General features: G+C 39.4%; 3 protein-coding genes across 4 annotated transcripts in view; 2 read left to right on the forward strand and 1 right to left on the reverse strand.

The window, feature by feature from the left end:
* LOC106647784 (transmembrane protein 205) overlaps positions 1 to 15,036 on the forward strand; it is a 28,156-nt gene extending 13,120 nt beyond the window's left edge. Inside the window, exons 2-4 of the mRNA XM_014364318.2 lie at positions 14,179 to 14,381; positions 14,491 to 14,654; positions 14,744 to 15,036. Of these exons, the coding sequence (XP_014219804.1) occupies positions 14,179 to 14,381; positions 14,491 to 14,654; positions 14,744 to 15,031 (655 nt within the window). The 3' untranslated portion in view covers positions 15,032 to 15,036. The remainder of the gene's footprint in view (positions 1 to 14,178; positions 14,382 to 14,490; positions 14,655 to 14,743) is intronic.
* Positions 15,037 to 17,722: 2,686 nt separating this feature from the next.
* On the reverse strand, positions 17,723 to 20,138 carry wap (DDB1 and CUL4 associated factor wap). Its single transcript, XM_014364303.2, has 5 exons — positions 19,868 to 20,138; positions 19,533 to 19,789; positions 19,194 to 19,456; positions 18,825 to 19,114; positions 17,723 to 18,743 (listed from the first exon to the last, which is right to left on the reverse strand). Exons 2-5 carry the CDS (start codon positions 19,783 to 19,785, stop codon positions 18,509 to 18,511), a joined length of 1,041 nt encoding a protein of 346 aa, XP_014219789.1. The 5' UTR covers positions 19,786 to 19,789; positions 19,868 to 20,138; the 3' UTR covers positions 17,723 to 18,508.
* A 92-nt stretch (positions 20,139 to 20,230) lies between these two features.
* On the forward strand, positions 20,231 to 21,422 carry Ttc1 (Tetratricopeptide repeat domain 1). 2 transcript variants are annotated; one of them, XM_089594519.1, is made up of 3 exons: positions 20,231 to 20,879; positions 20,953 to 21,132; positions 21,204 to 21,422. In XM_089594519.1, the coding sequence occupies exons 1-3, from the start codon at positions 20,430 to 20,432 to the stop codon at positions 21,381 to 21,383; spliced, it is 810 nt and encodes a 269-aa protein (XP_089450645.1). In that variant the 5' UTR covers positions 20,231 to 20,429; the 3' UTR covers positions 21,384 to 21,422. The 2 variants fall into 2 exon arrangements, with proteins under 2 accessions (XP_089450645.1, XP_014219838.2); XM_014364352.2 differs by having other exon boundaries at positions 20,231 to 20,870; positions 20,947 to 21,132; positions 21,204 to 21,421.
* Positions 21,423 to 23,073: the final 1,651 nt, after the last annotated feature.

Below are 23,073 nucleotides of genomic sequence, written 5' to 3' on the forward strand. Positions count from 1 at the left end.
GAGAGGAAAAAAAAAATTCGATCCCTCATACTGGCAGAAATTGTTGGCAGTCGTCGGTTCCGTCACGTATAATATACGACCAAAAGACAAAAAAAAATTATCATAACTCTAATGTGTATAAAACACAACGCGGGCCCCTTGGAAAATAAAAAAAAAAAAATTCGTGTTGCCCACGCGTGCTTATTTTTTTTTTCCCCAAAAACTACATTTCTTATCTAAATCGGTGTACAATAACGCATCGGGGAAAAAATGGTAATGGCTCATTAGATCGCGCGTTTGAAGGCAAAAGGTGCGGAGGGGACGGCTTCATTGAAATTCAAATTGAAAGGCGTATAAAACGTCCAATTATCGGCTTCTCCTCGCATCAACGCCCGTTTGGCCTACACGCGGACTCTTCCTCGTCTTCTTCCTCCTCCTCCTCCTCCTATGTGTTTTAAGGTCAATAACACCGTTGTCGTAGCCCATCGTCTCGGACACGCGCGTTGAAAAAAAAAAAATTCCCTCGTTTGTAAGGCGATCATAATCACATCTTGTATATACCAAAAAGTCACACCTCCTCCTCTTTCTCTCCCTACATATAACTCATTCGTCTTTCTCGTGTTCGATTAATGTGCGGTACACCCAAGTATTGAAAATCCGGATGTGTACGAGAAAATTCAGGCGTTAAACGACGGATGGGCGTGACGGGAGGAAAAAAAGGAAGCAAAGTCGTACAGCAGATCCTTACCTTGCACGTAAGTGGTATAATTTTTGGGAAAGAGCGTCGGATGGTAGCGATACCCGAAAAACCAGTCCCCATACATCTCGGCCATCGGCTATTCGATCTGGACAATTAAATACGAAATCGGTACCCACAGCGTTATATCGGTACAGCGTATGTTGTACAAGGATTGGTATGGGTACAAAAGGGGGCGAACACGAGGGGTTCAATGATCCGCGTCGGACATCGGGCGTCTCAAGGGCCCATGAGGGCCCCTCGTGAACTATATGAGCTGTATATTATGCACGCATTTAGTCATTTGATAGAGAGAGAGAGAGAGAGCGTTTATCCGGACGGTGAATGGCCGTTTGAGCATTCCGCTCTTGTCATTGGTAATATGGCACTATATATTATTTTTTTTTACCTATTTTTTTTACCTTTCTAATAATGTTGAGATAAGAGGCTGCATATCGCAAGTCGAGAGAACAAATAATACCGCGTATTTTGCAACTCCTTATTTCTCATGTCAAATAATCACGAGATGGTTTTTTTTTTCATTTTATAAGCTGCACCCGATCAATCATCTCGAAAAGTGACAGCTGCACTAGGGAAGGAAAAAAAAAACCCAAATACACGTCAATAGGAGCTCAACCAATAAGTATAGATCACAAACAAAAAAAAAAAAAAAAAAAAAATATCATGCTAATCTCGTGGAATATTTATGAGCCAATGCGCGCGCGTTTACAACAGCAGGTATTATATCCCCCCCTGCCACCGAAAGTTCCGAGTCGACGCGAGGCTTCCGATAATTCCTCAAAATTCGCGTTGCTCTCGTTCCTTCATTTTTTTGCTCCCCCCCTCGAGAGCGGTCCAGAAATTCCCTTTCCGTGAAATAACATCTCGAAGGGATACTGATGCGAGTCGTTGACCTGCTACTCGAGTCTTTTTGTTTCGCTCCTCTCCCTTTCCTCCCGATTCTTCGGTAATTTTTATCACCGATCTTCGATGCACACGACGGCCCTTCCCGAGGGGGAAAAAAAAAGTCCCGTGCTTACAAATTTTCCACCTCCGTACACTTCTCTTTCTCACGCGTGTCTCAATTGAGTTCTCTCGCTTGAAAGGCGCGCCTTTCTCTGGGACGTTTATCGCTCAATCGATTAAAACCTGTGCTCGCTAATTCTAGTAATATGCATAATATGCGCGCATTGCCTGCCGATCGGCTCGCGCGGGGGCGTTTGTTTTGGTCGCCTATAGTGTATAATTATTGTATCGCTTGTAAATCCGAAAGTTGCTGGTGCAGGTTGCTTTTCCCCCGCCCATCCTTGCGTGTCTCCGAAAAAGTGAAAAAATCCGTCCCGGATGAAGTTGTCCATGTCAGCGCGAACGGCGTAACGAAGCCATGCAAGTTGATTTGTAAACTAATTTTCCACTCTCGCGACAATAGATATTAACGTCTTCCCGTTCTCTAATCGGCTACTTCTCGCAATTGTCTCTCTCTCGAATGCAATCGGAGCTTTGGACGAGACGAACTCGCGAAAAATCACGTTTTACCAAACGTAGTGGCATTAATTTTTTTTTTTTTTCCTTAACGATACGCATACCGATCTATAGGTACACAAGAACCGAGTAAAAACGTGTCAAAATAAATAATAACGGACAAGATGTTGACGCAAAAACACGGATGAGTTGTGCGTATACACTTGTCACCGCCTTCTGTCGCGTGTCTCTTTCTCTCATGTTCTGCTCAGGCGATGGAAAATTTGACCTGTCGCAGCGTTGAGATGATAAATGCAGCGCGAGTCTCTGTATATAATATATCGGTATACATGTAGGGTGTGGGTGACCATGAAACACGAATCGTTGAGAAATTTCTATTATTCTCGTAACTCGGCAAAGTTCGTACGCCATTAGAATAACGGTGGCCCTCGAATTTCACATCTGAAAAAGCTCATCACTCCACTGTACAGTACACAGGTAATACAGCTGTTTCTCAATTCAATAATAACTTCTTACGCATAACTTGTACCGCTTACGTCGAGAACAAAATATTATTTTCCAGCTTATGCTATGTATGATGTATATGTATAAGCGCACTTGAAAACGACAGCAGCTCAAAACTACGAGTACCGAGCCGACAAGAAAAACCCTCGAAAGTCCAAAACGATCAGTACCTACTATGGCGAAGAAAAAAAAGAAAAAAGTACGCTATCCGTTTACTAATGTATCGAATGGCCTCGGATGTGACGTTACAAAGAGGCGAGAGACGAGCGATTCGCCACAAAAGAGAGAAAGGGAGGTGGAATGGGGGAATAAATAACCGGAACTGTCTTGCTTCAAAAATCACAGCCTCCCCCATACGAATCAATTTTCATAACGATATTATTGTATTATGTTCACACGGCCGGTGTCGTCGCTTGCGCAATATGAAAAAAAAAAAAAAAAAAGAAGAATCATGCTCCCGGGACGTTCCACATTATGGTACACCCCCCTATACGTGTACGGGTGTAATGCTCGATTAAATCGAGAGAGAGAGAGATGGACCCCGGCGTGATTGTTGAATCAAGATAAAAGCGTCGCCAAGTGCGGTGGCGGCTTTTTTTTCACTTCATCTGCCGTTCCGTCTCTTTTGCCTTTTGCCAAATAATGCCCTTAGTTGTTCAACCTATACATACGTATACATCAGCAGCATCCGCACACTCGTTCAGCAGACTTTTCAACTTTTACATTGCATGTTCGTCAATCACCGTTTTTCTCAAAGCACTGCTTAACAGATTATAGGGCGTGTTGCGCATAAGATTTTTTTACTACAGCTATACATAGGCACCGCGATCATAGCTCTCAAAACATTTGTCTTTTGAGGCCCGAGTCACGAAAGTCGGCGCCTCCTCTCGCGTGTGTATAAGTACATATCTATCCGAGGATCGGTATAGCGCCGGGGGTAAATCGGCAAAGCGCACAACGGTGCGTCGGAAATAGATCTCCTCCGCTGTCGCTCGAGCCGTCATCCGTCTTATTTTCTCCGCCTATCTATCCGAAGCTCACTCGGCTCTCCTATACATAAGTGTCTCACTGTAGACATGCCCTGCCCGTAAATTCGGACGCAGACGCGGAAGCTGTCTTACTTTTTTCTTTTCACTTTCTCGATTCTTGCGTCTTTGCTACCGATATATTATACGCTGCGCTAACCGATGGATGGCCAATTGTAATATATGACGTCCAAGCATCGGTGAAACGATAGCCATGCGAGTCTTATATACCTTCGCCCAAGCGGTTCTTTTTGTTTTCGCTCGTACTGTCCCACAATCTCTTTGGCTCTCGTGTAGGCCGTGCAAACCACGACTCATCGTTTTTGCGCCCTACTGCGCTCGACCGCTCTTTTCTTAGCCCTCGGCCCCTCTACTATACATACATACGTGTAAGTATACTATATGTATATATGCGCTCCTCTGCCGCACTCGATCTCGATTTAACTTTCCCGTATGTGACGTGAAACAACGCCATTAGGCTCCGCACGGCCGGCCTAGTCTCTCCGGCCATATATACCGTCGTATATGTACATACCAAGTGCGTGATTGATGCGTGCCCGTCTATCTTTGGGGTGTATCGGTGCTGACGACTGGCCCTTTGAGTTCTTTTTTTTTTCTTTCCTCCGAAAAAAAAAGAAAAAAAAAAAAAAAAAAATTCGTTCACCACGTGAAAACGCGATGAAACAAGAATTTCGCAAATTAGTACTGTTTACAGGGACTATAATATATACTAGCGTGGGACGATTTATGCCTGTGGGCTCGGGATCTCGTAGTCCGATCGTATGTGTACGCGTATACCCTGATTTACGACTCTTATCCATATAATGTACCTACACTCCCCAGTCGATGTGTCAAACCACGCGCGCGCGTGTTCCATTCAATTTTCACAGCCACGCGGATGCTTCGAGCCGAAATATGATAAACTCGCGAGAAAGTTGAGAGCTAAATTATTCAAGTACCTATATAATATATGCCTAGTCGTGTGGTATTTCGAGTCAATTGGTTTGGATTAATGGCACAATTATAAGTGGCTTATTAATCAATTCCAAGCGCACGGTCTGTATCACTCCATACTGTGGTCCGGAAAAGCGGCGATTCAAAAAAAATGTACAAGTGTGTCCCATGAAAAACTTTGACCGCTCGTCAAAACCACACACCCGCACTAACGTGCCAAATGGCAAATTGTTTAGTGCCAGCGTACTTTTTTTAAATACCATCGCGCGTGTACGAGAGGTGTTAAACGCGAGAGGAGGGTGGAAAAGGCGCCGTTTCGGGACTCCAAAGGGAGTCGCGTGTGCATTAGCACGTAGGAGCTCTAAATTACCAACAAAAGCGTGAAAAAAAAAAAAAAAAAAAAAAAAGCCTAGACGCCGGCTCCGCGCATTCCGCGAAAATTAAAACGGAGCCTCTACTCGTTGGGCCGTAGTGTATACGGACGTTGTAAATAAGCAACAACCTTTTCGACGACAATTCTATTGTTTACATATATACGTTCAACACTGGTTGCATTTTAGTATCCAGAAAAAAAAAATATAAATGAATCGGTTGAATTTTACCGATGGCACGTGGAAAGATAATCAAATCGTATATATATGGATCTCGCAACCAACAATGGGTACATTGTGTAAGTGTAGATACTCGTATATATACCAAAAAGCCGATGAAAGTCATCGGGCCATTAATATTCGAGCACAAGAGGAGCTTGAGTGACACGCCCTGTGATCGTTGCAGCTTCTGAATAAGTGCTCACCTTCTTTTTTTTTTTTTTTTTTTTTTTTTGTTCTCGTGTATACATATTACATACGCGTACACGTAGGGTTTGTAACGTGAGCAGTTCTATACAGTTGGATAATAAAAGCGCAGGATCGCGGTCAGTTTTCGAGAATCAACACCCATCGGGCCATTCACTCCCTGTGGCTCTCTCATTTGTAATTATAAGCTGGTTTGCACTTAGTCGTTATTTCGATTCAGTTGGTTTTACATATCCTATATATTATAACGTGAGAAGTCGTAACTGCTTCATTCGCTCCGGTCATTAAGTATATACGTGGTGCAGGTTGACGCGGCGTTTTCACTTAGAAGAACATGAAAAACCGTTTGATTGTCCAATAATTGAGTAACAAATTGTAGTTTTTTTTTTTTTTTTTTCATTCATGCATCTTCAAAAATACGCAAGGTTACCTATTTATACGTACATTAGACATGTATTGTACACAGGGAAAAATAAAGCTTGGCAAAAATGCAACTCTCTCGCGCGTGATCCTTAAAGGTGATAAAAATGTTAATACTCATCGTGTTTGATTGAAGGTATTATAATTTATATGAGCTCGCGCTGCGATAATCGTGTTTGAACATTATTTGTCGTTTGTCGTTTCAAAGCGCGGCTGGACATAAGAAATTTTACGACCGTATGGCTTTCACGCGAACAAATTTTGACGCCAACTCGGGGGAGATTTCGTGGAGATATACGTTGACGGCAAGGCTCTCCATTCGTCAGATGGACGCGATATCCATCTACATCGTGACTTTTCTCTCGTTTCCTTTTTTTTTTTTTTAATCTCCGATGAATATTTATTTGACGCCGCGAGATAGGGCGGCTTAATTGCTAAAAAGTACTTCACCAGAAACAGAAAAATAAAAATTTTAACGACGCGACCAATAGAAATCCTGTCCACGTTCTCGAGTCTCCTGCCGTCGAACGGACATTGACTATGATTTCTCGGACCTGTTTTCTTTTCTTCTCCGAATCGTCTCGAAATAATTCCATCTTTTGTAATTTAATCCACCCGTGGAATAATACCAACTTACCATTTCTCCAAACTTTCGTGCCGTTTCCCAAAAAGCTGTACCCCCGAGATCGTAGATTTTACTGTCCCAGTCGATAATAGCAGGGTCGAGTTTTCACTTTAAACGAACATTTTTTTAGGCCGAAAAAATAAAATCATTTTCCATATGGGAAACACCATGGGCGTCCTTTTACTCTGTTATTACGATTCGTTAAAAAAAAAAAAAAAAAAAAAAAATCACCACGCCTCCTACATGAATCTCGTAGTGTAAGCTAACCGACTCATCTCGAGTATAGCGGTGCAGGCGACGTATACGTAAACCAAACAAGCTTCTGACGTACGTCAGAGAATATATATATATCACCTCGGATGGTGGTAAACAAAAAAACCGCACTCCTCTATACGTCACAGTATTCCCTCTAATAGGCGATCACGCGCTTGTTTGAATTGGATCTAGTATATATACGTAAACGTGCATGTACACACTCGTCACCTCCATATCATATTGCTACGCCTTATCTCTTAACGCTTACAAGGGGAATCTCCCCCGCAAGGATGAGCGAATTTTTTCCCCTTCGAGGCATCCGTCGTCGCGATATCACTGTTGCACGATCGCGCGAAAATTTCAACAATCGGCTCTTTCCATCAATGACATACCTTAAATGTACGCAACATCTAAATGAGGTGAAATGCCGATTTTCGGGAGGGGAAAAAAAAAATCAAATGTACGCACCCACTGCTGTCCCAAGAGCTATTTAAAGCGCAGCCTCGCGTGCGAGTTGTCCAAAAATAACGGGGAGCAAAGCACGACTCTGCACCACACACGCTCACACCGAGGATAATGTGTAGAAATGCATCAGTACCTATAACTGAGTACTGCCGATGATGCAGCCACAGGCACGCGTGACCCATTAATGAGTATAACCACGTGTTCCGGAAAATCTTTCCGAAAGCTCGATCAGTCGCGTATGTCCGTTTTTCGCCTTTCTTCTATACCCATGCACGGAGCTGCAGGGGATAATAGGCGATGTATGTAGATAGAAAAAGAAAAAAGAAAAAAAGAAAAAAACGTCACTGTGCGCGGTCAGTGCACATATGGAGCAGTTGTTGCATAAGAAGCATCGTCGTGTCAGCGCGTCATTCACGCGGCTTCGGAAATTGATGATGTTACTCTATACTACACCCGCATACACGTAAGTGCAAAAAAGTACGTGACAAGGTGATGATGATGATGATGATTATGCCTATATACGTATAGATTAGACATGTACATTTAGCGCGGGTGCATAAACGATCGAACTGGCGTTCGTGACTCGCGGCACGTTCGCACGCACTACTGCGCGATTTGACCTTCTTCTTCATTGTACATACAGCGCTGATATATCCGTAAGTATATGTATATATTTTATCCATATGCAGCGCGAGTGTGTATAGTATAATATGATGTATACGTGTGTGCATATGCATATCACTCGCCGGCGCTCCATTAGCTCTCTCGATTTTTCACCTGACGACCGACGGTGTTGCTCGATTCACGCGCCGAGTGCGTTCAACCGGCCGGCTTTTGATTTCCTCTTATCGCCTTTCGCTCGACTCATTTTTTCCCTCGTTTACTTAGGTCTTTTCTTTTTCTTTTTTTTTTTTTTTTTTTTTTTTTTGTAAGTGGTTGGAGCTTTTTTTCTTTTTGGTCTTCTTCTTAAAGGGGGTGGCGGGGTGTACGATACGACCGGTGGCGAGTGAGTGGCAGCCCAGAAGTTCTTTTGATATATCGTGTATGCATGTAGGCGTTTTTTCTTAAAAGCGGTCATGACGAATGTCAGTATACTGTCAGCTCGGAATCTGGGGGGTTTTCAGGGTATCTTAATGGAAAGCTAACGAAGCCCGACGGAGCTTCTGATTATTCGTAGTGTGTGTGTGTGTGGATGAACTTTGAAGCTTCAACCGAATATGTACAAACACTCGTTCGAAAAAGTTTTACCGATTTGTCAAGTTCAAAGTAGGTATGTATTGGTTTATTTACTCGCTGGATGTAGCGCTTTCAGAATATTCCATGGCGGCTTAACGGCAGAGCCGATCGTTATCGGTATCTAGAGATTATACGTTGAATTGCACCTATACTTGTCGCACCATTGAGGCTGTTTACCGTGAGCTTACAAAGAGCATACACAAATAGACTTTGCATGGGAGTGTGAAATTTACAGACACTTTTGCACTCGAAGGTACGTGTACGTTAAACAATTTCACGGGTGTTACGTATACGACCATAATATATGCTGGACGCGGTATATACCATAATACACACGAGTGAAATTACTATCTGACGCCCACTTACCTCGGCCCCTTCACGTATATATTCCAGTTATTCTGTCCGTGTGTGTCCAAGCCAGGCTATATAATTACCGTAAACCCGGTAATTTTTACCACATTCCCCTCGTTATTTAATTTATTCGGGGTAAAACGCACTTATGGCCGTACAATGTGATATAATATAATATGCTCTCGTGCGCACACGACAAATAAAATTTTGGATCGGAAAAAAAAAATGCAGGTATATTTACGCATTATGATGGGCACGTATAGATTTGAGGAAACGATAGCGATCGTTATGCCTTTTTTGTGTGCCCGTACACGCTCATATATGTATGGACACGTATCAAAAGAAGCTGCAGCTCTTTCGCAGCGATTACACACCTCGGGTGCTTTCGTAAAATATCATCTTGATAAGAGTACGAGTATCTTTGCTGTACATATATATATTTTTTTTACAATCATGTACACGTAATAATTCCTCTTTTCCTTCCTTATACATTACAAGTGGTAAGGCACACATCATCAAACTATACACACGATTTATTCATTCAAAGTAATGTAGAAACGCCATGGCAATCGTGATTCCCATACGTCATTCCAGAAATGAAAAAACGCCACCCCCATCCGCGTGACTCGCTCTTCCCCTTAATGAAGGTGTATATACTGTAGCATCTCTTTCCGCGAAATATATGTATACCGATACGCGCACACCGTACAAAATGTAAGGTACATATATATGGAGAGTCGCGTGCGCAGTGGCACTAAACAATACGAACCAGAGGAGATAATACAGCAAAGGTATAATAGGGAGAGAAATAAAGGGCGGAACCCCCGTGCTCGAAAATGAAAGGACCACCACGCTTATTATATTTATATTCCCCGCGCAGTAGCGCATCCTCCTCTCCCTCGGCTACCGAGTCGGACCTACAAAACTATATACTCCCCCTTTTTTGGGTCCCCTCCGTCTCTCTGCGTGCACGAATAAACACGTCCCGGGGAGGTCTCCGTTTTTCAAATGCTCTCGGGACCTTTTTTTTTTTTTTTTTTTTGTGACTACCCATGTGAGAGAAAGAGGAGGCTTGACCCTGTACTATAACGACCCTCCGCGTTCGCAGAGAAAGTTGTTTAGGACTGCGTGTATAGTGCTTGGATAGGCAGGACAGGTATATAAATTTGGTCGAGCCGTTCGGGGAACGTTTGGTTACTTGGTCATTGAGCTGGTTTGGGAATAAATAATGGCATCGTTATCGACAATCTTTTAACTTGTGGTAATGAAAAACCCCTTTTCATAATATATCATAATAGGTGTGCCAGGTAGCAGTGTACAATTGCATTTCAAAGTCGAGATGATCGGAGAAGGGAACGCGCAGGGATTCGGGATTATCTCGATGACTCGAAATTTGATCCCGTCGGGCTCTCGCTGCGGGGGATGCGAGGTCTTTTCAACTTGTGTATCTGTCGTCGTCCCGGTGAAATCTTGAATTATTTTTGTTATTTTGTTCCTTGTTGATTTGTTTCGTCCAACAATCAGGTGGTCCTGTTGACGGAAAATCATTAGTTTTCGCTGTAAGAAGGTATTAATTTATAATTTTTCCACTCGTTAAAACTTTTATACCCCACCGGAGAAAATGAGATAATTTTGAAGTTTTCTTTCAAAGTGGGCTATACCGATAAAATAAAGATGTAATCGTACGCCAATCGCATTTATATTATTTACTCGTTGCTATATTCAATTAAGTGCCGTTGACATAACGAGCGCACGCATGATGTACCTATACATGTATATATTTTATATCAAATACCTTAGGTGGTCTCTTTCGAGCTATACACTGTTTTCTACTTAGTTGCATTTGCATCTCAAAGCGAGCGTATTTGCCTCACTTTTTTTCATAGAAAGTGTAATTTTATTGCACGCGTGCCGATTTTATTTACTCACATTTAATATGTACTCACCGCCGATCGGCTTTACGATTTTTTCCTATACATATACACGTGTGTTTGTATATTTGCAAATGGATGGATCGTAATTGATGTATAATTTATGCCAAACAGATGCATCGTTAAGTTGGTGCAATGAATATGTTACGAGCGTGATCAATAAACAAAGTAATAACGAATATTGTTGAGCAACAATATTTGTACTATACATTGGTTCACTGCAATGAGTTTTTTGATGTACCGTCATTTGAATTATCTCTTAACGTCGGAAATTAGTATTGATGTGCACAAAGTTAGAAAAGAGAAAAAAAACGGAAATTCTTTAAACCATAATTATAAAATAATTGCATGTACAAGGGTAGTAAGACCAAGATTGCACTTCAAAAATGTATTTTAAAAAGCGTGACTGTAAAAAAAAAAACTGATTTATTGGCTCGGACCACATACGTCTCTCATAAAAATATACATAGTACATCGGCTTATTCATTCGTACAATGAGTCAACAGGTAATATTGTCTCTTTCGTGTTTTTTTTTTTTTTTCTCTGCTAGAGCACACGTGTGCCGAGCGAAAAAAATCGAAAAATCGCTGTTCTCCGATTTTAGGGTATGCACAGTTCGGACTAATCGAGTCAAGTGTTTGAGGCACACCAGATGATTTAATTTTTTTCGGTCAAATTGTTAAAACAAAATGAATTCAAACTTACATGATTATCTTTCGTTTTCTGTTATTTTCGCCGAAACAATTACACAAATGGCCCTTTTTTTTAATTGACCCAATTTCCCATATCTCCAGTGGTGGCTTGGGTCTGGGTGTAATCTCCCCCCCCCCCTTCCTTATTGCACCAAATTTTAAATTACACTTGATTGACAAGACACGCATGTAGATATTTCAAATTAGGCTGTACTTACATGCGCGTGTTACGCGTATCCCAGGAAACGATTAGTGCCTAATAAGCACCTATGAATCGCGAAAACTTTAGAGGTAAAAATTATTGGTATATATCTCGACATAATATCCATGCACATAATAATTCTTAAAAAATTTTAATTTAATTATGCCGATGCAAAAAATCAAAGAGTAAATAATAACAAAGGCAGGAACAGTAAATAAAAACAGTGAGTATATTTACTTTTCTTCAAGCCGCAGATCACGAAATCAATTCACGTCAAAAAACTCGAGATAAAGAATTTGAGGATTAAAAAATAATAACTGAGCGATTATTTTCTCTTTTATTTTTAATGTTTGTATCTGGGGAATCCGTGTGTCACGCACGCTAATCTGTTTCGAAAATTCATTATCACCAAATATTTGTATAGATATTGTATATATATAAATACACGAAAATGATGTTTTTATTTTTTCAAGTGCAGATAAGAGAAAGAGAGATAAGAACGCACGATAAAACATATCTGGATGATTTGGGTATAAATACATTTTTATAACGAACTACAATTAAGATAACTACAAAAATAAATAAATAAAACTTTTTTTTCTACGAGGCACACCTTCGGGCCAAAAATTTCTTTTATCTTCTACATGCCTCTAAAATGCGTAAACATCAATTATATGCAGTTTAACACACTTTTTTTGAACTATTTAAAATTTTTCTACTGTAATTTAGTCCAATCAGAATAGAAGAAATTTTTTGTTTTGAAGTTACAGTTTTTATTTGAAATTTCTCATGATCGTCACTGTAAATCAGGGTAATGATTTGTACACGTCTAATAACTTTACAACACAATGCAATCAAACTGACGTATTAAAATATCCTCTCTTTAAATTTTCAGATGTTATTTGTATTGCATAAAATAACGTATAGGTACAACGAGTCTCCAAGATCGACCGATGTACGGGCACTGCTACCGATCGGCTACCGATTTTAAGCAGGAAATGATTTCTTTTTGTGTCGTACCCATATTTCACAATTAATTCCAAAGCCGCACGCCTGAAATACTAGACACCTAAAATTAAAACGCGCCGCTAAACGCACCCTGGATATCTCGATTTAACGACTCCCTGCATAATTCATGCACGTGATATCGCCCCATCCCCTTTTTGCCTCTCGCCATCAAATCAAAGTCACGTAAACACCCAACTATATACATACATACGTGTACCAATAAGGAATATGTCATTTTCGCAACTGTTCATCAATCGATGGACCTATCGGAGTCTTACACGCGCACACGTGATGTATCGTATGCGTAAGTCAACGCGCGACGAAAAAAACACAAACTAGTTTACCGCGCGCATGACATAAAGATGCCTCAATTAAGATAAGCCGCGAGCACGTTATAAAGATCAATGCACGCGTACACCAAACTTTTTTCCCCATCTCGCGAAGAGGAGCTATGATTATATTCACAAAAGAGCCTCCAAGACCTCGGGGGGGATTGATGGATCCCTTAATCAATAGAGTATAGGTACATATCATATACTTGGGCTTATGCGGTAAATTAGTGCGGCATACACGGTTATAAAGACGAAGGCGAACAAACGAGTTCTCCTCTTTCGTACGAAATATACATTAACCATCACCGACCATTCGTCTCTCGGGGAGGAAGGTGCTATTAAAAGCCGGGACAGGTGTCACCTGAAGTTTACGCGCCGATGTATTTTTCCTTCCGATACTCTCCACGTAATTGCGGCCTCGAGTAGGTACGTCGACTCTCGTGCATGCGAATCGTCGAACAAATCGATTAGTAAATATTGGCGTACGTGTTTATTACGTAGGTTCGTCACATGGGCTTAGATTTTACGAGTAGGTACACCGCACACGTTTCCCACAGGCATACGTGTAGAGTTGGGATTTTTCTGCGGTTCCGCGTTCGTAGCGCTTTTCGCGCTTTCCGAGCAATCATGTTGAAAAATCCACGCAGAAAAGTAAATTAAAAAGACAAAGTATCGCGGTCGCGCCCGGCTGTCACGTGTAAGTCCCGATAGCCCGACCGATTCCGGTATGTAACTCAGCGAACTCATATTATGTTTTACGTATAACCACGAGGGCGTATGAGATTACCATTATGGCAGCGAAAAAGACAGCGCGATGGTTTATTTAATGCGCCAACCACGCGAATTCAGGAGATAAATGTTACTCGTGGCGGCGTTGATCACACGCGCGCGGAGCGATAAGACTCACGCTTCTCCGGTTCGATCTTTCTACTCCTTCCTCGTCCAACGAGCGTGTCCCTGATTCCTCTGGGCACTCATTATTGGGCCCCTTTGCGTTTCGTCGCCTCGGCTCATAATTTTACCCTCCCAACTGCGTCAAATTGGCCGGTGATTGCTCCTTTGATCCGCCGATTTTTAACCCTTCGACAAGACGATTTCAGTTTCCAAGTGTCCCCCTTATCGCGCAATCATCCAATGTCTATGAAAAAAAAACAAAATAATGATGTTTATCCTTTGGTTGATAGAGTCTTGTTCTGCACGGCCCAGCCGGCGCACGTGATAACGATAGCCGCGGTGCTCTGCGTCACGTCGGCCCTCGTCCCGAGTGGCTCCGAGAGGACGACGAGCCAAGCCGCCGGCCAGCCCCGCTCGCAGCTCACGTCCTTTGTCTACCTGGCCTCCTTCGTCGTGCACTTTGGCTCCCAGATCTGGATGACCTTCGTCTCCGGTAAGCACTTTTTTTTTTTTTTTTTTTTTTTTTTTTTTTTTTTTTCATAAATCACAATGGATGTATAAATAAGGAGAAATCTTACTTTACTGCCTTTTGCATGTTCCAGGTCTGTCCTTGTACTTTGCCCTGCCGCGGCACGCGTTCGGTGAAGTCCAGCGGATCCTCTTCCCGCGTTACTTTACCCTCAACGCCTGCCTCAGCCTGACGACTCTGCTCATCTACGTCAAGCACCATCCGGCCCACAGCTGGGACTCGGAGATAGCGGTCCAGGTACGTGCAGCGCTAGAATTCAATACAATGGATCGGCTGTACATGGTTGGCCCATGAAAATAATCTCTCTCTCTCTCTCGGTGTTGCAGGTGATAAGTATGGGTGGGGCATTTTTCCTCGAGCTGCTGATACGGCTGTACCTGACGCCGACGCTCCTGAAGCTGATCGAGGTGAAGACGAGCCTGGAGCGGGCGGCCGGTGTCGGGGCCGAGATCGGCCGGCACGAGTCGGGCGCCCTCAAGCACTGCCCGCACTACCTCAAGATACACAACGCCTTTCGCAAGACCCACATGACCATCGCCATGGGCAACATGTTGACGATGGCGTGCACCGTTTTGCACCTACACTACATTGCCAGCAAACTATGCGTCCTCTAATCATTTTCGTACGACCCTTTTTTTTTTTTTTCTATTTGCTTCCGTACTCGTCGTGGGTGAATCCCGAGATTTTCCTCGTTGTACTATACGTGGTTTCTTTTTTTTTTTTTTTTGGTTTGTTTCTTTCGTTCTTCGGCTTCTTGTATTCCTGTTACCGGTATAGTGACTCTGTTTACGAGAAGATACAGCTGATGACTCCATTACCGCAACTGATTTTCTCCCCAAGGACCCTTTTTGAGCGCGATCGCGTGTGTTTAATGTCACATGTACGTGCATCCGTGTTTTTTTTTTTTTTTTTTTTTTTTCTCATCTTTCGTTTGGTTTAGGAGAGGAGAGCTTTTTTTTATACTTTGCGGTGACGGTCGTCTTGGTACCTCTGAATCACGTAGATTTTTGCGTGCGTGTACAGTGCGCTGTATGGTTTTTTTCTTTTCTATGATCTGCTCATGTATTATTATTATTATTATTATTGTATATTATATACGCGAGATAGAGAAGAGACGTAGGGATCCCGAGGTGAAGAATAATAGTCAGAGAAAAGTATTAAGTTGACGAGAGAAAAATTTCGTGCGAAATAGAGTGGATTTTTTTTTCTTCCTTCCTTACTGGATGTTGATTTGTAAATAATTAAGTTTTTTTTTTTTTTTTTTTTCATTGACGGAATGGCGATTGTCGCGTCTTGAAAACCGTTTAAAAGTATAATATAAATATCCTTGCGCAGTGTATATCGCAGGTGTATATTGCTTATTGATATATTTATTGTAGTCCAATTGTAGCGATGTATCCGACGTTGATGACAATCATTTTTTTTAGCGAGTAATCGACGATATCTAAACTAAATTTTTCATCATAATATATAAGTTTCATGATTTCTTGAAAGTTTAATGTAAGCATGTAGGTACGGAAAATCAATGCATTTTCGACACCTCGAAAATAGAGTCGCTCTCGAGTTACGAAAGATCCACCAAACGCATTTTGGCAGTTTCTCAAGAATAATCCAACTAATTTATGTTTCAACCGCACATTGTGTTTACTTATTCTGTTTCCGTGAGCTACAAAGTGACCCCAACAAACGAGTTTATTAAATTTTCAAGAAATTTCAGCCATACATACCACCGATTTTTGTATAATCGTAATATTGTGTGTAAAATAATAATTTTAAGGCCTCATCTATACCCATTCATTTTACTCATAATATAGTATGAATCAAGAAATAAAGTGAAAACTTTGACGAGAGCCGTGGATTTTGGTGCCAAATGTGAAAAAGTTTTTCATTTTCGTGTACTCTCTTTGGAGTTCCACTGCTCTCGGGGATGGATAAGAATTTATTTTAAAATTTTTGCACTTTGATGCGAAAAACGTGCGATATTTTGTTTTTCCTTTTCTTTTTCTCTCTACAGAAGCAGAGAAAAAGACTAAAGACTTTTTATCAGCTCTGATCGCGAACCTTGAATGTACACGAAATTTCGTAAACCTTGAAAGTGTTGGTAGTAAAGTTGTATACGAGTAAATTATAAATTGTATATTGTACATGAGAAAATGGGCTTACAGGGTTAAAAAAAAATTCGTACGTATGGTAACGTCGCTTGACTCTCGTACCCTTGTTTTTCTCCGTACCCTCTCAGAATTGTCAATTTTCGTACTGAAAAACTCGAACTTTAGTTTTTTACAATTATTTTCAGCAGCGCTGATGTATTACATAAATCTTTTTTTTCAACGTTAGATAATCAAAATGCATACACTCTGTATCAGAGTGTAGCGCGTATTTTTATTGCAATAAAATAAAAAATAAAAAACAGAAAATCAGAAAAAAGGAAAAACAGACTTAGCGAAGAAATATAAAATAAAAAGAACCACCGGCCGAACTTCTCTGCTTGCTAACTTTTCTTTTTCCAATCAATGGAGAAAAGGCAAAGAATTTTTATATAATAGAACGGAGAAGAGTAATTATTATAGCAGACTTGACTGAATATGTAATGTTGTTTTTTTTTTTTCCTTTATAATTTATGTGCATGACGCGCCCCACTTTGTAAATAATTCCATGAATCGTCCATTAGAGTAAATTATATACGTGAATTGCGAGTACATGAAAATATATAAGAATAAATAAATATGTATAGCTATGCTTGTAGCTTTCGAGGGAATGTCGAAACTAACTAGTTAGTGATAAAATTAACACGAATCATGTCAGAGCGTAAATTATAAAATAAATTTATTTAACTTACAACTATTCATATGTATCTCGTTTTTGTATTTGTTCCCTTAATCGTATAAAATATTATTTTTAATGATTTTAATTTTGTTTCCATGGTAAAAAAAAAAAAAGAGTAAATTTAACACGCCCTAAGCGTTTGGATGAGAAATAAATTGTGCTACAATTCGTTAAGTATTTTTAATAAAACGTTTATGTTGACAGCTACATGATACAAATTAACAATAAATAATCATTACCACATACATGTGATTGCCCTAATATTTTATGTACAATGCATTTTAATACATTTGCATTTCATTGAAATACACGTCAAACACTACGCCTAATTATTATTTCCTGTGCTCTTTTTTGCGACGGCTAATTATGTTTTTCCAATAGTGTATTACATTGCTGTTGAAGGTTTTGCAACATAGACTACTCATCCTTTTTTTCAAGTCGACGTATTTACTTTCTTCACAAAAAAAAAAAAAAAAAAAAAAAAAAAAAAAAAAAAAAAAAATATTAGAAAAGTCTGTAATAAGTACACATGGCTGTTATAAAAATCAATTTTCAAGTCTTCTAGTTAGAAAATCTCTGTAAAATTTTCAGAGTTGTAAATATAAAACTTTTATAAAATTTCAGTCCAATAACATTTAGATTTTTTTGTGATTTTCAAGTGATCGATTTTTCTATTTATTACCGATTGAGTAGAATGTCGTATTATAACATGTTTTAAATTGGAGACATGGATTTCAATATGACTTTCGTAACACGACGTAGAGATAAGGTGCTAAATTGTTTTACTAGATCTAACAATAAATAATGTCAGGAAAACTTATTTTTAAACCATAGTTGATGAGGAGATAACAACAAAGTTATGATGTGGTAGTTTATGAAAAAATTATGTCTAATTCAGAAAAACAATCGGATCGAACGTGTGTATGCAGATCCGGTCGCTTCATTCTTGAATAATTTTATTTTATCTTTTATCTCTTAAATACCACAGAATGATATAAAAAAATCGCAGGATTAAATTAAAAGAATAATATACGTAAGAATTTAAATAAATAATACTAGTTTTCGCAGATGAATCATATGCATACGGATTAAAAATATCTTGCACTTACGCGATATCGTTTCTTTTGGTCAGTAATTCTAAAAAAAGAGGCTCTTCACCATTTATTACTCAGTCAGTACCACGAATCACAGTCCATGAATTTATTGAGCCAGTGCTCAAAAAGAGTAAAAATAGTCCTTGCCAGAGAGTCCCAAAAACCACAGCTTCATACTCGAAGAATTTCGGCAGCTTTGTTGTAACAAATTGCAATCCAATCAGGTTGCGTAGCACCCCACTGAATCTGATTGACCTCACCTTCCGCGGCTGTGTAAGCAAGAATCGGATCTTCAATGGCCCTTGGCATCTGTTGTATATCCCAAATTAGTGCCTGATGGTCGTCGCCAGCAGTACAAATGTGGCACGAGGAGTGTGGAGCCCAGGCAATACCATTTACACTTGCTCTGTTGAAAAAAAGTACCACAAAGATCATTTTTTTACAAACCACTACAATGTAATGCACACATTAAAATGCTCCATCTTACCTGTGATTGTTTAATCTGGCAACAGGTGTGCAGGGAACTCTGACATCCAAAATGATGACTTCACAAGCATCCATGGCTACAGTGGCCAAGTAATTAGGATCTTGCTTGTTCCATGCGAGTCTTAGGAGAGGCGTGTGCTGAGGATCCTCGTATATGATCGTAGAGTGTTCGAGATGTCGCAAGTCGAACATTCTAACTGACCCATCTGCTCCAACAGAAGCAAACATGTCTCGGCCACCACCCGCTCGACTGAACGCTATGTCGTACACTTCTTTATCATGAGCAATTAGCTGCAACAACGTAAAATTCAATTAAATTCAAATTCAAAAGTACATGTCCAGGTATATAAATATGATTTTTGTCAAGTACCTGTGTCTTAACATGACCAGTGACCATGTTGACTCGACCAAGAACTTGGCCAGTTTCAAGGCCCCAAATTGTGCATGTTGTATCGATGCTTGATGTCCCAATCAAATTGGGATCAACCTCATTCCAATCGAACGAGGTTAGAGGTGCACAGAAGTCTGAATTTTTATTATTGTTCAGTACACACTCCATTCTTGTTTCTGGTTCCCCAGCTCTCCACACTCTCAAATAGTCACCAGAAGTGGCTAAAAGATCTGGGTACAAACCTACAAAAAAAAAAATACGATACAATCGTGAATGACGCAAGACTAATAATGAAACCACATAGATACTAATACGAACCTTTACTGTCCGGAATCCACATAATTTTGGTAGTAGGATAGGGATGATCAAATGTACTCTTGGCCACAAACACAGCATTATCCTCGTCTAGCAGAACAATCTGAACCTTGTTGTTGTATTCCTCGACGAAGCTGCCAAGAGCAAGCCTGAACCTCTTGTCAGGTCTGACAGACCAGTTCATGCTGTAAAGAGGCCATGGAGCTTCGTACTTGTAGATTTCTTTTCTCTTGGGCGGTCCACTGTGCAGTGCCATAATTCTATGAAAAAGCAATACCCAATACTTGAAAAACTATTCAGCTCAGCGATCTCTAGTCACCCGTAAAAATTTTACTCACGTTCAACCTTGGCTATTCACCAAGTATAAGTATACGGTACAGTCGAGAAATATTTCGGAGCAAAACACTAATCCGCAATAGGACGCTTAACCTTAAAAATCACCAATTGGGCGCACGACAGACGCGAAAGATCTGCGTGCTTCTGTCGACCCGTGAATTATTCAACCTTATACAATCCACAGGCCATCAACATTTGTCTCCAGGGTCTAAAAACTTGACTCCTTTTTCGTCGAGAAAAAAAAAGAGACTCTCCTACAGCCCAAAATGTCATTCAACGAGAGAGTGCATGCAGCAGCTGGCTGCAGACTACTATATATATATATATATATATATTTGGCCGACAACCATACCAGGATACCACCGTCTGCTACATATCCCCTCCGGCGTCCCCCGCGCTCTCTAATAAATAAATTTGTTGATTGACAATAACCACACACCCGCATTTACCGGAATCTCTGGCGTTAACCGAGAGTAACAAATAAAGTCATCAGAATTTGAATCTGATGCAGTGATGCTGTAAAGTTTAGAGTGTAAAGTATAGCATTTAAAGCGTGTCTCAAAAATGACAGATAAAGTGCCTTCAAATGAGGAGGTTATCGATGAGTTGACAAAGGGTTTGGAGAATGAGTGTGTCACAAATGATAACGAAAAATGCGAGGAAAAGTTCTTCGACGCTGTGACAGGAGAACCCTGGACTGGAGAAGAGGATAAGGGTTCCAAGAGTGAGGTTACCAAGGAACTTGTACCAGAAGAGGAGCCTGATGAGTTTTATGTCGACGAAGAAGTTGTAAAGAATAGGGACAGTGATCTCAGCGAGGATGATCTGCTCAAACTGAAGAAAGAGGCCGACAGTATTAAGGCTAGGGGTAACAAGTTATTTCAGAATGGTGAGTTTAAGGAGGCTGTGGCTGTTTACACGGAGGGCTTAAAGACTTGTCCAATGAAGTTTCAAAGAGAGAGGGCTATACTGTATGCCAATAGAGCAGCTGCAAGGGTACAGTTGGTATGTGATGTTGTAGCTATTAAGTTTCAATTTACTCAAATAATGGTGTTTCAACCGGATTTTCATTTGATTTCAGGAACAGAAAGAGATGGCTATAAAAGATTGCACAAAAGCCATTGAAACAGATCCAAGTTATGTAAAAGCTAGTCTAAGGAGAGCTCGTTATTACGAGGATACAGAGAAACTTGATGAGGCTCTTGCAGATTACAAGAAAGCACAAGATTTTGACCCAATGAACAAAGATATCATCAATAACATTAATGTAAGTGCTGATGTTGTACCTACAATTAATTACAACAGTGAAAATGTCATTAAAAATTTCTTATTTTACAGAAACTAACCGTCATGATCAATGACAGAAATCAAAAACAAATGGCAGAAATGTTAGACAAATTAAAGGACCTTGGTAATGTTATTCTTAAGCCTTTTGGACTGTCCACAAATAACTTTCAAATGCAAAAAGATGATAATACTGGTGGTTACTCTGTAAAATTTAATCAAAACCCAACATAGATAAAAAAAACAGTTATCAGTCATGTGATGTTATTTTATATTTTTGAATATTTAATATAAATGTTAAAAAGTTGATCTTACGAAATGTTTATTATTCATTTAATCATAGAGTAATTAAAGTATGATACAAACAGAAGTATATTTTTTATGCATCTATACTTATCAAAAATAAACTTTTGGTATACCAAGTTTATGGCATGGTTGATACCCTTGTTTTTATTTTGAAATTATTCATTCAAAAAAGTTCATAATTTGACAGCGTAATTCGAAAAAATATGCACATTTCATAGGAAAAATAAAAGGACAAAACCACGTGGTATCTGAATCACTTTATTGTCACGCGCCACGTCTGGCTTTTTGGGGGTATATTCCATCACATAATATTATAATGGATGCTGCATTTCATAAAAGCATTTTACCCCTCTCGCGCACATTTCGCATTAATCTCACATGTTACTTTCGTCCATTTCAACCAACGCTTGACATTTCAAAATTTTTTTTTTCGCCATTCCCATTTTATTCTGCAGTAAACGAAAACGAATTCAAGTTTGTGTGAATAATTATAGTTGTGATAAAAGAATATGTTTTAAATTAATTTTCAGGTTGCAGTAAAAGAAAATTGCCTAGGATTTATTTTAAATTAATGAAAATATTCGTAAGACAAGGTATTTTTATAAAAAAGACTGTACAGAATTGTAATTAATATCTACATTCTTTTTCGTTTACGAATGCAATGCCTTTTTCGTATTTTTAACGTCGTTACAATATCTGACGTTCGATCGGTTCCCAATTTTTATTTTTATTTTGTTTTGTTAAAGATAATTAGTATATAGGTACAAAGTCAGATATTAATTGTTTCTTTTTTTGTTATTAACATATATTTATATGTGTGTACATACATGCGAATATGTATATATACATATATTCAAGGTCATTATTTGGCGCGTGTGTCGTATGTTTTTTATCAATGAAAGATGTGTTTTTTCGTCATGATACTTAATAAGTAGGTACTTATTATTTCGTTTTTTTAAACTTAGTTTTAATTCAGTTTTTCTTTTTGCATGTATTTTTTTTTCTTTTTTTTTTTTAAATTTGTCACCTAATATGTCACGAGACATGCCTATTTACACGTTAAGTATTACATATCGGCACCGTAAAGGGTGAAAAAAATTTTTTGTTCCCCCGTTTGGATTTTGAAAGTTTTATTATTTCATATGCATGTGCAACGCAATATATACGGAACTTGTAGCCGGCACCACCTTCCATGCCTCGTTTACAACTTTTTTTTGTAAAACTGTACGTTTCACTTTCTTCAAATAAAAAATATAACGTAACTTTTATACTCGGATGGAAAAAAAAAATATATATACTATAAACTTTACAAATACAATAATTTTTTAATAATTAGTTACGTAATCAGAATCTACGTCTTTTTCTGATTTAAATATATTGGCTCAAATAATCTTGCTTGTACATAATAAGAGAAAGGGAAAAAATTAAATGAAGTATAGTACAGTCTAAAAATTAAAGTATTAATTATGACATTCCTGTCCATTTAAATTACTTACAGTTTTTTATAGTTAAAGTACTGTAATTTTTTTTGTTCTCGCTCTCTTTTATACACTTATTTTCATCTATGTTCGGTGCTTGATTGATTGGCGATTTATTTCTTATTTATAAAAATTGAGCA

This window comes from Copidosoma floridanum, unplaced genomic scaffold (assembly GCF_036245765.1).
Source record: "Copidosoma floridanum isolate Cflo_tuat_1 unplaced genomic scaffold, Cflo_Japanese_pri ptg000021l, whole genome shotgun sequence".
In the NCBI taxonomy this organism is placed as follows: Eukaryota; Metazoa; Arthropoda; class Insecta; order Hymenoptera; family Encyrtidae; genus Copidosoma; species Copidosoma floridanum.

Coding starts and splice junctions, on each gene's coding strand:
- wap (XM_014364303.2), bottom strand. CDS start 19,785: ATGGCACTGCACAGTGGACCGCCCAAGAGAAAAGAAATCTACAAGTAC. Junction 19,115..19,193: donor CTGGTCATGTTAAGACACAG/GTACTTGACAAA, acceptor ACGTTGTTGCAG/CTAATTGCTCATGATAAAGA. Junction 18,744..18,824: donor GCCAGATTAAACAATCACAG/GTAAGATGGAGC, acceptor TTTTTTCAACAG/AGCAAGTGTAAATGGTATTG.
- Ttc1 (XM_089594519.1), top strand. CDS start 20,430: ATGACAGATAAAGTGCCTTCAAATGAGGAGGTTATCGATGAGTTGACA. Junction 20,880..20,952: donor GGGTACAGTTGGTATGTGAT/GTTGTAGCTATT, acceptor TTTCAGGAACAG/AAAGAGATGGCTATAAAAGA. Junction 21,133..21,203: donor ATATCATCAATAACATTAAT/GTAAGTGCTGAT, acceptor CTTATTTTACAG/AAACTAACCGTCATGATCAA.